A 16,067-nucleotide genomic window follows, 5' to 3' on the forward strand; every position below is an offset into this window, starting at 1 on the left:
TAAGCAGGCTGTGTAGGCCAATAACACTTGGTTGCTGAATGACTTAATAAAGCCCTAATATTAGTTCACCTACAGCACTATAGTTCCTAACTGGATGAAATGCCTGTCCTATATCAATGGATCATATTTTAGTGACCTACTTTGCACCAGGGCTATGCATTTTTCTTTTTTTTTTTTTTAACTGATGGGATGTGTGGGAATGACTGGCAGACTACCAATCACTCTTTTCATGTTTTGCACTTCAAACATCAACTTTTGTAAGCTGTATTGGCTCCTGCTTCAAGATTCTCAGTTACTGAAGATCAGATGAATGGCTTAGGAAATTGGTAGAAATAAAGCCTTTCACCTATCAAGTACAATCTAAGTCAGCAGTGATGGACAGTCACTGCCATTTCGCAGTTGCTTGTGGATAGCAGTGCACGTTTTCATAGCAGTGATCTCTGAAGAGATCGTTGTCTGGCCTGGCAGAGGCTATGTGTATACTGATGCAGCTTCTCTACATTAAAAGATTATCTCAATCAGGTGCTTCATGTGGGGAATGCTGCTGTGCTTGTCTGTCGTACACATCCCAGCAAAGATTGGTAACAGCTCTATTTGTGCATCAGTGAAAAAAGTTGAAATAAAAATTAAATCGCTTTGAGATAGCGGACTAAGTAGCCTTTCATTGCTAAAATACAGCCTTTCATAGCTAAAATACTAGGTTTAATTTAGGTGGGACTATTCAATCCCAGTTTGGATGGTAAGCTTTAGACTGGACTTGGCTTTCTTTACTTGCTTGTTACTGTGGGTGCAGAACTTGGCAATTGCTTCATAGTTAATTTGCACTTGCAGGTGGATGGATGCAGAACTGCTAATATATGCACTTCCAAAAGAAGGTCATGCGTAAAAATTCTGAATGTGGGGTTTTGTCAGTAAAGTGGCCTTCAGTTTTCACTAGGTCTCTTTCCATGTAGTAAATTTCCTTACTCTTCCTAGTGAAATGAGTGCTGTGTGTACTAAAAGGTCAAGTGTATCCTCAGACTGGCTGAGGGGAATTAGAATGCTATGTCTTCTCAAGGAACATAGATGCAAGAAACCTGTACCTGTCAGAGATGCAGAGGACATAGCACGTGACAGCTAATCTGTAGAGAAGACAAGCCAAAAGGAGACTGAAGCACTAACAGAGATGATAATTTCACTAAAGTTATGTAAACTGGTCTAGCTAATAACCCAAAGTTCTTGTTCAGTACTCTTACATTGTAAGTCATTGTAATCTAGCCTGACGTGTAGGGTAGGTGACCTTCTTTCTCTTGCTTCTTGTTCCTTTTTGTATTTACAGAATGTTTGAGTGGTTTTGAGGTAGGCTTTCTGAGACAAAAGCAGAAATTGTTCCCTCGCTTCAGAAGGAATAACTTGTGGTCCTTTTTTGACTAGGAGGTGGAGTTGGTAAAGGTTTGTTCATTTATTAGAGTTTCTGTCTCTACCAGTATGTTTCTGTTTGTGACAAAATAAAACCAGTTAGTTTTTGCTTTGGGAGACTTTATTAAGGTAGTTCTGAAGGTCAGAGTGCCTTGCCATCCAGCGCAGGACAAATTTTGCTGTTTACCTGATACTTGTATTGATGCAATACTTTCTCTGGTTTCTGTAGAGTGAACAAGTTTTAAGTTTGATCTCCTAAACGTTTGGTCTCATTTGAAATTACTGGGTGAACATGCTCACTTTACGTGGTTTAGATCTAGCATTATTGCATGCTGCCTTCTTGCAAGCTGGAAATCTGTTTTGGAAAAAAAGTAGGTTTTATTTTTTGTTCTGTAAACAGAGAAAATGTGTAACCAGTATTCCCAGATGGGTCTCTTAGATTAACTGGAGAAGGGCTTACAGGGGGTGCCTTTAGAAGTACTAAACCACCTGAGAAGCAGATGGTGTTCAGGTACCTGTTGGTTAAAGCTGTATTTTACCATCTGCTTAAGCTGTTCAGTCTCCCCTACTTCCCCAGGGATCTGTACTCTGCTGTTTGAGGCTGAAAGGAAGCTACTGCTTTAGAGCTGTTGCTTTATGACTGAATATTGATGTGGAAGGCTATATTTCAAATTCCAGGAGCAGATAAACAGTACTTTTGGCCAGTTATGTAGTTGCACATTAGGATACCTGGATTATATTTTCTTTGGGCTGAACTCTTAGTGCTTGCGTCTGTTTTCACATACCCAGAGAACGGGGTGACTGCCTAGTCATGTTTAAAGAAGCATTTGGTGAGGTACAGTAAAGGGGGATGGGTAAGGTGTAGTTAAGATGTTCAGAAGGGCTGACCTCCCATACTTGGACAGAAGCCCTTACGTGTTTCTGAGATCATTGTTGGGGCTTCATCTCTGCCAAGAGATATTGGAGAAGCCCAACCATGCAGTTGCATGAGAACATGAAATCTTTGAGACAAAACTATTAGTTTCTGGCATCTTAAGAGCCACTGGTAAATTGCAGCTGTAAAACACCAGAAGTTGCCAAACCTTGTCTGTTAGTCCTCCCTCTGGTACAACTGAGCAGGTGTGACTTGTCCTCTAAAATTCCCCTGTGAAGTCAGGATTTCTGTGACACTGACATGCCACCTGCTGCTGAATTAGACAAGTATATTAGTGTTTTGCATGTGAAACATTCTGAATGCTTTTTTTCTACAGAAGTGTAGAGAATGTGATGTGGATGCTGTGCTCAATGGAACAGACTTTCTTTAAAAAAAAAAAAGAAAAAAAGAAAGAAAAAAAATCAGATGCTGAATTCCCTATAAAGAGATAAGGTTAAACCTATGACATAAAACAAATTGAATGTGACCTTTATTCCTGCTACAGTATGTGGCTTCCCTGGGTCCACCTGGCTTACCTTACCAGTAAAGTTCTGGAGGGTTGTAGATCAGGGTCTGTGGGATCTCTGCTCAAGGCATCATTTCAAGCATGTTATATCCATTCCCAGTGGAACTTTTGCATGTTCTTACAACTAAACATGTACTTAAATGCAAGACAGCGCTTGTCTCAGGCTAGAGATGAGCTGCATTAGAGTCCAGATATACCCATGCATGGGTATTTTGTTCTTCTGTTCGGCAATCGCTTTCTCTCTGTGTTCTTGAGAGATGTGGCTAATATAGCTTCCTTCTATTTACTCGCTCTTGTCTCGTAGCAACGTTGTTGAGGTCACTGCTGCTCTCTTGTGACTGTCTTTTACACTAAAAGCACAAGATGCAGTCTGATGGTGCCTGGGGAATTAAATTTCTTAACTAAGAAAATAAAACCTATAGGTTTAAATGCCTCTAAGAAAAGCTGAAGTAGACTGCCTTATACAGACATCCAACACGTACTTATCACTTGTGTTAAAAGAAACTATCTAAATCTGTTCGTAAATTTAGTTGCCCACCTATCTGCATTGAGCAACTGCTGCTTTCTGTTGAATGTAGAAAGCTTCATGTGGAAGCTCTGATTCTGCAAGGATTTACCTGTACAAAATAAATAGTGTAGTCACTGCCATAATAAAGGACGTGCTACAGTCTGGCAGATATTAACCTGTTCTATTCATTGCACATGCTACTCTTAAGAGCACCTTGAAATGTAAGCATATTTGGAGTTCACAAAGTTAAATTCTCAACGTTTGATCCCCATCTTACTTCATTCTGTGTGCAGCTGAATTCTGATCCATACTACTTGACAGTCTCCTTTAGGGGGAAACCAAAAATTGCTCTATCTTTAAAGGCTTTAATTGGCCTCCCCTCTCTCACCCAAGTTTAAAGGTTGCTGCTGCTCTGAGATGCATGCCTCTTCCAAATGAGGGCACTCCACTTTGCATATTTTTGGGGTACTGCTATAGAGTTGAGACAGTTTTTTCCACTAGTAGCTGTTTGGGTACTGAATCATTTTTGGGTAAGGATGATGCCTCAGAAGTATGATTTCAATTATTGTTTTTTTCCCCCCTTACCTTTTGTGTAGAAGAGACTCTCCTATCCCTGTATTTGGACTTTAAGCTGGGCTGCTTACCATGTGGTTAAACTCATACAGAACAAAGTAGGGAAAGTCAGGACTCAAAACTACCGTAGCTACACTTTGACAACCACACTGCTGCATAGTGTCTGCAGGCTAAACTGATGTTGCATGAGCTGGTTTGCTTTTTTTTGGTGAAAGACTAATGTATTTGGATGCTGCATGTTAGCTCATCCATGAAAACCAATAGTCCACGTGCTCTTGGACTGTGGGAAATGTGAGATAATGTGATTTTTAGCTTAACTTTACTTCATTGTAGGTAGGCCAACAGTTTCCCTATTCTTTTATCTCTGCAGACTAAAAGCACGCGGTTGATTAAGTTACAACAGCTAAGTTGTTGCATGGTAACTTAACCGTGTACCTGAACAGTCATGTACCTAATCAGTTCATGCATCTAAACCAGCCATAAGAGTGGCTGCACTGTGAGAAGGTTCTTAACTTTCTGGTGGTCTTAATTGCCACACCATGTTTGCACAGCATGCATGGAATTAAAAACATACAATCAAACTGCTAAATACTTCGTTCTTCTGTTTGTGTTCAGTTTACATAAAAGTTAGTCAAGAGACTGCTGTGTAGTTTGAAGAAGCACTGGCTAGGAACAGCCCAGGAGGTAGTGAGGAAGCGGGAACTTGTGGTGTTGTCGGATGCGACTGTTGGTGTACACTGGGAGACTTCCTGTATTGCTTTGCAGTTGTGCATCAAAAACTCCTGTCTCTCTGAAAGTGTACCTTTTATTGATCTCGGCTCAGCCACAAAGGTGAAATAAAGATAGCTATTTGAAAGCCTGTGTTGTGGTTTGTAAAAGATTAACCTAATCTTGGTTTTATTTCAGTGTTAACTGCAAAGGTCTATTTTATATAACTATTCAGTTAAGAAAGCAGATGGGACCCTTCTGTTTGTTCTTCAAATCATATTTGGGTGGTATAATGAATGCACATACAGTTTTTTTTGCTGTGCTTGTTGTGCCTTCCTTCTGACACAAGTGCTGCGTTTAATGCGTGGAAAGAGCTCGGCATTTACTTACTCAGCCTTTAACTTTCCAAAAGCTCTGTTTCCTTTTAGATGCTGAAGTCAAACGATTGTTTATATCAATAATTCTAATGTCAAGTCTTCTCTTGAAAAACACGATCCTCTGTTCTCATGTATTTATCTGTCTAAATAGCCAGTGTGTTTTCAGTAGCACGTTAGCAATTACTGCTATGGAAGATAATGGAAGAACTAAAAGTAAATTTGTAAAGCTGCAGCTGAGCTTTTCATAAAAGCAGTGATCTTTGAGAATAGAAGGGAATTTGCCAAAAATGCTGTGATTCTTCTGCTGAAATAATTCAGAAAAAGTGCAATTGTATGCAAGTTATTTTTTCATGTTTGTGATGTAAAATGTTGCATACAAGGGAAAATTATTCTTGAAGTTGTCTTATTGTGGAGATTGTTACTGCTACCGCACAAATAGCAGAGCTGTCAGATATCAAGACACTATTACACTGTGCATCTTGAATACATATCATAAGCAATTCCTGCTGTAAAGCACTTGTACTCTTGACTGGATCAGGTGAATAAGAGGCAGAAAAAATAAAGTATCCTCACTTTACAGTGGAGGATAAGAGTTTCTTGCTCAGGGATGCCACAGAAAGGATATGTCAATACAAACACTGAAATGAAATGTCCTAGACTGCAATCCAGTTCTGAAAGCATATTTTGTCAATTGTTCCTATCAATGTCATGGTTACTTAACCAAAAAAAAAAAGAAAAAAAACACAAAAAAACCCCAAACCAAAAACTTAATGAACAGGTTATAGGATACAGAATTTTGATTGTTTTCACCAGAATATCTTTTGGGGGAAATATCCATAAAAATGTAAAATGCTATACTTCCTGGCACAGTGTTAGGTTAAAACAAAAACTTTTTCCCCATGCAGGGTATCTCCATCTTTTTAGAGAGGTCAAGTCTGATGTAAAACAATCTACACTTGATCTTAAGGAAAGGAAATGAATTTTTAAAAAAATAAGTTCTTTTGTACAGTAATAAATCTCATGGGTAAATGAGATAAAAGTTCTGTTTGTCCCAAGTTGCATATGGTAATCTGAAGAGCGAAGACTTAAGGCTGCTTTTTAGGGAAATCCATTGCATCAAAAGAAACTACCTTCAGGCAGATATCAAGATTGTTGTTGGAACTGATCAAGTAGAGAAATGCACCTGGAGATGCCAGGCTCTTTAGTGCAATGTAGCATGTGCTACAAAATTTTATGTATTTAGTAATCTGACACTGAAGGTGAGCTAAAGTCTATTTTTAATTAACATAGTATTAGCATAGTTGTGAAGCTTTAAATTAAATGCTGCAGAAAACAGCATCTGAAGACCCAGAGGAAGGTTTTCACTGAAAACAGGTTAATAACCACTTTACAGGGTTTCTCTGTGTATGACAGGATGGGTTAATGGACTGTTCTCAGGTCTGGCCTGCCTCAGTAGGCAGTCCAGTGTCCTGTGTTTATTAGCTGGGATAACTTCCTAATGATGTGAGGCAATGCAGGTGTCATGAGGCTTATGGCCTGCACAAATGACTTCAGCTGCAAAAAAAAAAAAAAAAAAAAAAAAAAAAAAAGGCTTTGCTGTGGAGCAAGTAACCTCCAGCAGAGGGAGCAGGCAGCTGGGAGCAGTTGCTTCTGAAACCACTTGCCTAGGTTTGTGAATGCTTGCCAGGCCGTAGTGTCTGCAGACAAGGTTATTTAATTGCAGTGTCTGCAATTTAAAAGATGAAATGAATTCTGGCAAATATCTGTACAGGTAGTCGGCAACAAATCCTGTTTTCCTTGTGTGGAGCAACCTTAGGTACGATAGCTTCCCCCCCCCTTGAGATGAGGCTACTTAGTATCTTGTTTCTAACACTGTTTTCAAACATTGTTTTCTGTGTTTTTCCTGTGATTTTTGTTGTTGATGTTGCTTGCCTATGTGCCCTGTTTCTTTTCTACTCTTCCCATTTCAGTGACTATTTTTCAGTAATGTTTTCTCTTGATTTTGGTGGGAAGTACTGCTTTCTGAGCTGAACTCTGCTTCTGCAATCTGCTGGGTGTTGATCTTTTAAAATGCTTGCTCTTACAAACTGGGAGTGCAGCATATTCCTAGAGCAGAAGCATGTTTCTTTTTGCTTTTTTCCATCACTTGCACATATTTCTATCTGCAAACAGCAATTTCTAAGCTTCTGCACCTTTTCCTGTTTTGTGCTTGGTTCACAAGATGTCCTGTTTAACTGTCTGCTAATCCTTGCCCTGTGCTGCAATTTTGAGAGCTTCTGGGAGGTGCTTCGTTTGACAACTGTGCTGTGTTGTACAAGAAATCCTAGGGGATGAAGCTTTTCCTCTTCTAGCTGCAGCAAGACTGTAGGCTCCTTTTACCACTTACTTTCTAAGACTGTTACTAACATAGATAAGAGAGCTCTTGAACTTGGGGTTTTGCAGTTGGGCTTAAGCTAACACAGTTGTGTTTTTTGGTATGAGTCATATCAAAGACTCATTGCTTCATGGCTGTGAGGCTCATGCAGCAAGGCTGTTAGGGACTGCCGGAAAACATGCTGGAAACAGTGTTTCCTTTGAGTAGCCCATGGTCCTGTTGAAGGTGAAATGGTGAAAAGTGAAGTCAGTGCATCCCTTAAGGACAGAGAATGGCTTTGTGTTAATTGTGCTCTTCTGTTGTCTTACTCAGCAGCACAGTAGACAGAAGCTGGACCGCGTAAAAAAGCGGTTACCTAATTGTCTTCCAGCTTTGATAATGAAATATAATGAGCTTTTCTGTCTCATCTTATTTCTGATCTGAGCATGTATCTGGATCTCACAGGATTGTGTGGTGTGAATCTTCATCTGTTATGTCAAACTTTGTATCTCTGTGACTTAGATCTCTTGCCTTCCTTTTGGTCTCTTTCTTTTGCTCCCTGATGAAATACTTGATGAATGATTTGAACGTAAGAACTTACAGAAAAGAGTTCCTGTTGATTTGAGACCTGTTACTAGATCTGGCATTTAGTTCCCTCACCTGAGAATGTAAAGAAGGGAAAATGGATTGTGTAGTAAGTATTTTAATTTTTTTGATTAAATGTTGTGGTTGTGTTTTGCTAGAAAAAAATGTCCTTGCCTTGAGACAGTGGCAGGTGGGAACATGGGTTTCAAAATGCTCTTTTTAAAAATAAACTCTTCCACTGTCTGCAACGTTTCACTTAACTGCTTGCTAAATAGTAGAGACTGGTGAAACTACACCTGCTTGGCCTTGTAAGTATTGTAGCACCTGTAGGGAGCTGCTACCTCACAGGCTGCCCTGTGGCCCAGTAACACCGGAGAAACATTCTGCCTGGCTATTTTCTGGCCTAAATAACAGCTGGAAGAGGTGAGTTGTTCTCTGAAGAGACCAAAAGCAAGCACTGAACCCTGTATCCCAAGAGTGTTTCATGTGATTGGACATCAGAGGTCACTCCTGTGATGGGTAAAGGGCTGCATTTGGTTTAGAAGTACTGGGATGGGATGGTCAGTATTTGTGGGCATGCACTTAGTTTTATTTCTTGCCTATTGAAATTGATTATGTCTCCAACTTTCTTTCAGGGTTTCCATGGTCCTTATCCCTTCGGACAGTCTTAAAACACAAAAGCAAAAACGGGTATCGACAAGAGGAGAATATAACAAAGAACTGACTTATGGGGGAAGAGAGGGGGATTCATGTGGCAGACAGACACAACGTGGAGTCCCCTTCTCTGCCTCCGTGTCCTGGATAAAGAAGAAAACAAAACAAAAATCCAATAACTTAAGACTAGCTGTTTCCAGAGGAAAATACAAAATCTAAGTATGCATGTGTGAATGCTGAATTTCAGGAGTGTTTAATGCTATGAGAAAGAAAATATACCAACACCATGGGTTTTTTTTTTTTAGAAGTCATTCTCTCACGTAATTAGGTAGCTTGAAAAGTTTAAAAAAAATTAAAACAAAAAAGCCATCTTTGGAAAAAAAAAAAAAAAAAGTATGTTGCCTACAGAGCGGTTGTAGTTTGAGCAAATGTTTAATTTTGTTTGTTTCCTGTTCATATTTTTTTTAAATAAGGGACAGCGTGCATTTTTATGGAACTGTCGTGTTTTGTTTGCTATTGAACGGGAATTTGCTTAGCATCTTCTGGGGTTTGTGCAGTGACTTATTTTTGTTGGACATTTTTAATGAGAGTGGGTCTTCACCCAGCTCTGTGTTTTAATAGCACCTGCTGGTTTTAGTTACCAACTTTTTAATCTTATTCTTCTGTTTTTTTCCTTTTTGGTTTGGGTGTTGCTGTTAGTTGTCCTGCATGTCACTGGAAACGGTGCTGAAACAAGGTCTCAGTATCACAGTTGGAGAGAAGATCTGGGACTGGGTTGAGGTAGCATGGAGGGCTCATTTCCCTTCCCCTTGTACATGAAGTACTCGTAAATAGGCACCCATGTTAACAAAGAGATTTATTAAAGTTCCAGAGTTGTCCTATGTGGCTAGCATTTTAAAATACCTTTCTGTTAACTCTTGATGTACAGTAGCTGTGCTTAGAACAACCAAGCAAGCGTATCAGTCTCGTGCCAAGAGGAAACTATCTTTCTGTAAGCATAATTCATTTTGACAGTAGTTGTAAAGCTTTACAAAAGTCATGTCCTTTTAGTTTTGAATCTTCCATTGCTGTCTCTTATGCAGAATAAGTTTCAATTCATTTCTCTTGTGATAAAGTATTAGCTTAGCAAACAGAGGCTAATTCATTGCGCTTTTGAATGTAGAGCAAGAGGTAGCATCATCAGCTGGATTCCACTGTATCGCCTTGTATTCATTCGCCTTCATCTTACTGGCTTGTAGCTTTTTTGAGGCTCTCACCTTCTAAATGGGCTTTCCAGGTCTTGCTTTTCAGAGGATGAATCGTTCCTCAGACACGGGTTGTTCTGCTGTTCCTCCAGTGTGTGTCCATGGAATTATAGATTGGGAAGTCCTGTGTGAGGAGGGGGAGAAGAGCTTTGAGGACTACAATGGATTTCTAAAGCACTGTATCTGAAGTGCTGAAAGGGGGCAAGGTGAGGGGGCACTGTCTCTTCCTGAAACTTGAACAAGGCCAGGACAGCCATCTGCCAAAGATACAATAATATGCAAAGCCCCTGCTACCTCCTTCCAGATCTTTCCAGTGAGGTCTCCTTTCTCCTTTTTGAGAGCAGGGCATGGGCCTACTGTGTGGTACGTGGCTTCAGGCTGATTATTCCTGAGCGGTTGTTTTTCCTTGCTTAGTTTTGAATTCATTCTCACTGTAGCTGCTGAGGACTCTTGTCTTATTAGTGCATACAGTTGGATCTTTTAAAAGGACAGTGAGAGTTCCTTATTTCTAATAGAGGGAAAAAATGGACCTTTGGGAAAACACTAAGACATTGTAGCTCCAGGCAGACTAACTGGTTACTGTTAATTCCATGGAAACAGCTGATGGATTCTGTTTGTATTTCAGAGGTTTGGTTGCTAAAGGTCACCGTATTATCTGAAGTCTCCCTTCAGACATTTTCACAGGGAGAAACAAGTAAAATGTAAGAAGTTATCTGCATGAGAAAATTGGACTGCTTGCCATTCGCACATGTGTTTTGGCAAGCAAACCTGTGTCTATCATGGCAGTTTGCTAGAACTGGGTGAGCTGGTACAGATGCAGATTGAACTACTCTGAAATGTAAATGTGGAAGGTGGTGCTGCGCTGGCTAGTGCAGCTGTGGCGTTTGGTTCTTGTCCTGTAACAATCTTTTTGTCCTGGATAAGCTGTCTTCTCTCAGTAGCTGAATCTAGGGAATGACTTGCATCACTGTAGCATAGCATGGGCAAATGGGTTAATTATCTGCTCCCTCATTTTTGAGCAGCTGGCTACTGTGACAAGCTCTAAAGGCATGAAAACATTCCTGACCATCACAACTCCTATAATACTGCTACTTCCCTTCTGAAAGCATTTAAAACACTGGAGACTGCTGTTTGTCCAAATGATGAGGTGATTCTTCGTCTTTGTTAGCTCTTTTTAGCAACTGTGTAAAGTGTGTGTGGGGGGGGAATTTCTGAGTTTGCATACTATAGCTGGTGCTGCAATCTTTCGCCTTGTGTCAGCTGAAGCAGCTGAGAGACCCTTGAACTCAGATACTCCTACTCTACCTTTTTTTCTGCTCCCAGGCATGTATGCTCCTCTCTTATATAATGACTGCTACTTTGTGTTCCTGTGCTCCTACTACCAAGACTGAATTTTCCTTTTCTTGAAAGAAGCTTGCATGCACCCCAAGTTGTGTGCTTTCCCACTCAGAAGGCATGCTTGTTCTGTGCAGATTTGAATTCACTCTCAAGTGTTTTCACTCTGTGGTGTCCTTTTGACACGGGTCACTTATTCTGAGGTGTGAAGAAAGGCAGGGCCACATCCGAGTTGCTGCTTAAATCTGCAGCCGCTTGCTACTCACAGCTGTTCGCCAGGTAGTTGAGTGCAAGCACTCTTGTCTGTGGGAATGACTGCCCTGCAGATGATTACAAAGTGCTCTGAATGCTTTGAGGGTTGGGGTTACAATCCCTGCTGTGACAGTGGAAGAATGTTTAAATTAGTGGTTACCCTCCTCTCTGCGTTTTTTGCTCTTGTAAAAACTGTTTCACAGAGGCCAAAGGTGGTTTTGTCTCTCCTGGTTTCTTGGAGCTTAGCGGTGCAGCCAGACCCAAATTGCTCCTGCTGTCTGGTTTCCAACTTTTAAGAAGGGGGATTTGAGCTATATGCAGAAAAGCTCTTCACAGATGACTTCAGGGCCCTATGATTGCATTGATTTCTATAGGACTGATGCCTTGAGACTCGTGGAGTCTAACATGGAGTACCTGAAGCATGGCCTGATTTTTCAGAAGTGCTGAATGCCAAATCTTTTGAGCATAAGGCTTTGGGTGTGCAGCAGCTCAGGTAACTCAGTCCAGGTGAGTTAAGCACATTGAACTCTCAGGCCTGTTGGATATGTGAGAAAATCATGACTGGGTTGGGACTGGTGAAGCAGTAGAAGAGGACATGTTTCCCAAGTGAGGCTGGTGCTCCTGACTTGGGGAGGGATGGGGCTGGTACCCATTGGTAGAGGGGATGTAGTCACAGGCTGCAGCTGGCTTCAGTCTCTTAATAATGCCATCTGTCCTGAAGTCTTGAGAAGAAGGAGAGATAGTGAGATCTTCCTTTCCCTCTCCCTCTTAAAAAAGGAGAAAGAGCTCATGCAGTACGCTTCTGATGGTCTCTCAAATAGATCCTTGCGTCAAGCCTGAGCCGTTTAGGATTTGGAGCTGTGTTAGCTAAGACGATATGATCAGTGGTTGTCTGGCCACCCTGTCTCAGCCTAGGCAAGTTGGAGCATGACATACCTAGGACTAGCCCCAAACTGGCAATGCCACACTAGGAGGAAGGAGGGCTGGAACCTGCTGCCCACAGCTCAGGAGAGTTGTATCCAAACCCCTTGAGGGTTTGGAAGATGCAGCCCTCCACAGAGGGGCAAGGGTGTGTAGTCTGAGAGCACATGGGCATGAGAGTAGCTGGAGTCTGCAGGATTAGGAAATGCACGCTGTCCCACGTCTGGGTTTCTGTTGTGTGTTTATTTTTTTTTTTCTTGTATGAGTGAGTGGGTGGTTCTGCAGCCTGTCTATTCTCTCTGGGGGGAGTGCATGTGTAGAACAGGATGGTGTGTTGCCTCATTGAGTCTGGGAGAAGTCCTATGATAGCACATTGGGGAGTAAAAAATAAATAAAAGGAAGCTTTTTCCGTAATGTATAAATGAATATTTGTATGATTAAATTAACACAGAAAAACGTTCTTTAGCTGTTGAGAGTTTTATTGAAGCTCCAAAAACTTCTGAACCCCTGATCTTGTAGCTAAATGTACCCTTTTCAGTTCCATTTCCAAGGTGTTTGCAGATGCCAAGATACATCTATAGGCACAGTGTCCCTAACCACAGTGCTGCCCCTGGCTGTACCCCGTATGTTTTAAAAGGAAGAAATTGAGTGTGTATCAAGTTTATCAAACAAGTGTTCCAGTCCAGGTAGTTGCATCACAAGAAAGGCAGAGACCATATGGATCTTTTGGTGAAGGGGGAGGAGGGGGGCCAGAAAACCCGCAGGGGAGAGGGGGCTCTCATGGCAACATCTGTGTCTGGCTGGGGCTGCACAGTGCTTGTACAGAGCAGTTGCAGGGGCTGGGAGAGATCTGGGGATAAATGGTCAGGGAGAAACTAATCCTGTGCCCTGGGTTTTGGAAGTTTCTGGTTGTCAAGGGCCTGCTGATGCAAGGTGTGAGGTTAGAACTGGGCCAGCTACTTCCTAAAGCAGGAAGCAGAGAGAAGTGAGCTTATGCTCAGACTCATTCCTCCTGTCTGGGTTTGTGAGCTCTTGGGTAATTAGAGGGTATAGAAGACACTTGTGACACTGCAGTCTTACACTGTGCCAAGTTACAGCAATGACCTGCATGAAAATATGTGGTTATGCATACAAGTGCTGCCAGTGGAATCATGGCCCTTAATTATAAGTCAGGTAACTGCTTCACAGTAAAGCTGCTGGCTCCTGGTTAAACCAGTCCTCAGCTGAGGTGTACGAGTGCGTTGCTGTGGCTCAGCACTAAGCAAACCAAGGCAGTGGCCAGCCTGGGTGACAGAGGTAAGCACAGTCTCGGCAAAAACTGCTGCCTTGTGCCAGTTGTAATCAGGGTGGAAGGGGAGGCAGCGCTGAGAGGTCCAGATGCCGGTGGCAGAAGGGGAGCGGGGATCTGATCTTTTATTTATTTATTTATTTATTTTTGTGTGTGAGATCTTCGTAAGGGAGTCACCAGCACAAAAGAATACTGCAGCCGCAGCCAGGTCCTTAAATGCTCCCTGCGTGGCCTCGTAGGCTGCATCCCAGCGCTTCCCCGGGCTACTGGCCAGAGCCTCATGAGGCTTGAGAAGCTCTAGCCAGCTACAGACTGAGCTGTTGAGTGTTTCATGAGTCTCTTAGTCTGTAAAGGAGTTCTGTGTGAAGTTATTTTTTTATTTTTTTTCCTTATGTCCAGGCTGTCATCAAAGGAGTATTTAGTGCTCCTCCCATATCAGGATGGGGGCATTTGAAGGTCTCCACTTTGAGAGGCTTGTGTGGTCATCTTGGGCTGATCTGCATCTCACAAGCCAGCCATTATCATTCAGGGCACTGAGCCCAAAAATTTGCCTATATAAACTATTTTGGAGCAGCTTATATGAAGATATTCTTTTGCTTACATGTGACTTTGTTACTAATCCTTGCAAGAAGCCGTGTGTGTGTGTGTGCTGGTTCTGTTTTTCAGCATTTGAATAAGTGCCTGAAGCTTTCATGCGCTGTTTAAGCTTGTCCGAAAGCTTTCTGGGAAGACAGACATCCTGCTACCTGTGCCTATTGGTATTTATTTTGTGCCTTGCAATGAATGCACCCCTTGAGCTCAGTGCTCGCAGGTGTCTTTAGGACTGTTCTGTGTTTGGATAGGTTAAGATCGCCCCCCCTTCCCTCCCACCCTCTTCCTCCCTTTTCATTTACTCCTTATTTGCTTGAAAGGATCTATTTGTCTTTAGGGTTGCAACCTGTCAGAAGCTCATCAAAGCAGGACAATATGATCACACCTTCCTTCAAATACTATCTTATGAGCAGGCAAATAACATGAACTATTGCTATAATGGAGGTCATCTTACCACCGTGAGTCTTGCCTGGTGATTCGATGTGCTGGGTGTGGTGCAAGGTGGCAAGGCAGGAGGCCAAGTCAAATAGTTGCTGCAGTCACCTATGAACTGTTTGGGTTTGCTTTTCCTGCTTTTAGAAAAAAAAAATTAAGGGGACGAGATCATTGTCCATTAAATGTTAAAAATCTCATTTTTGAGTGAACTTTTTTTGGTTCATGAAGCTGTAATTAGGGCAAAACTTTTCTCCCCACTTGTGCACGCTGTGGATGTATGGACACTTAATGAGTTACGGTGAGAAAAGCAGGCTGGGCACCTTCTCACAGAGTGCAGGGTTGAATTGTGTCGTCCCTCGGCAATATTCATACACTCATCACTGCTAACAGCTCTGGCTGGAGGGGTCCTCTGCTCTCCTGCGCAAACTGAAGACCAAAGCTTTGCTATCATGTCGCCTTACCTGCAGACCTCCGTCCTCCCTTGCATCACAGCCGGAATCCGCTCGTAGTTTTGTCTTGTACAGCCATTACTTTCCCTCATCGCAGAGCTGATTAACTCTTCAGCTGGAGGAAGTCATCACAGTTACAGTGAAGTCAACGGCATGAAGATGACTTAAGCCTGCCAGAGCTCCTCTTGGCACCTCTTCTGCAGCGGTCGGGGGCCGCGGTCTCCTTGGTGTGAAGCACGTCGGGACAGGAACGACTTGCACGGAGACGAGCTGGCACCGCGTGAGCTCCCAACGAGCGCAGGATACGGCGTCGGCTATCGCCGCAGCGGAGGAGCGGGCAAGTTCTTGTGGTTTCTCCTGTGCCCTCCAAGCCATGTGGGGCGAAGCCTGCAATGGGCTGGAAGATGCTAAGGGAGGCAGCTGTGCTCACCGCTTTCTTCTCTCGCAGTCCTTTGGGGGTACGCTTTATGTGCCAGGCCTAAAGGGAAACTAGGGCATGCTGATTACGGAGAATTTTGTGTTCTGCGAAGGGAGTCCGTGGGGAAGAACATATGTGAATCTACTCAAATGCAAGGAGTTGGAAATAAGGTCTAGGGATAAGATTTTTTTTATATATATATATATATATATATATATAAATAAAATTTCTATCTCAGTGTGGTGCTCAGCCAGTGTGTGTGTTGGAAAATACCCAATCAGACTGAAATGACTTAAGGAAATCTAATCTCAAATGTGTGCTACCCCGCTCATAAAACACCTGAGTAAAAGCATGCAATGGAAATGGTGAGGAAGCAGATGGCAGGCGCAGGTAAGGAATAGCTTTGTTTGCGCTCAAACATTGTGGGATCAGCGCGGGAGGCCATGGTTAAGCAGAGCTTTGTCCCTTCCAGTATTCCCGTATTTTGATTACGCCTCTGCTTGCACAAGTGATACTTTTGCAATACCTTGAAGTGCTTT

The 16,067-nt window shown here is 42.3% G+C and overlaps 2 protein-coding genes across 6 annotated transcripts in view; both read left to right on the forward strand.

The window, feature by feature from the left end:
- RPS10 (ribosomal protein S10) overlaps nt 1-16,067 on the forward strand; it is a 382,514-nt gene that overhangs the window by 324,676 nt on the left and 41,771 nt on the right. The window lies entirely within an intron of this gene.
- The window catches only part of ILRUN (inflammation and lipid regulator with UBA-like and NBR1-like domains), a 39,761-nt gene that overhangs the window by 22,741 nt on the left and 953 nt on the right, over nt 1-16,067 (forward strand). For 2 of the 5 annotated variants that reach the window (XM_062595322.1, XM_062595324.1), the window contains exons 5-6: nt 7,951-8,050; nt 8,577-12,807. In XM_062595322.1, coding sequence (XP_062451306.1) covers nt 7,951-8,007 — 57 coding nt within the window. In that variant the 3' untranslated portion in view covers nt 8,008-8,050; nt 8,577-12,807. Of the gene's footprint in view, nt 1-7,950; nt 8,051-8,576; nt 12,808-16,067 lie in introns of those variants that run through there. The other 3 variants (XR_009960792.1, XR_009960791.1, XM_062595323.1) reach the window with 3 other exon arrangements.

This window comes from Rhea pennata, chromosome 25 (assembly GCF_028389875.1).
Source record: "Rhea pennata isolate bPtePen1 chromosome 25, bPtePen1.pri, whole genome shotgun sequence".
In the NCBI taxonomy this organism is placed as follows: Eukaryota; Metazoa; Chordata; class Aves; order Rheiformes; family Rheidae; genus Rhea; species Rhea pennata.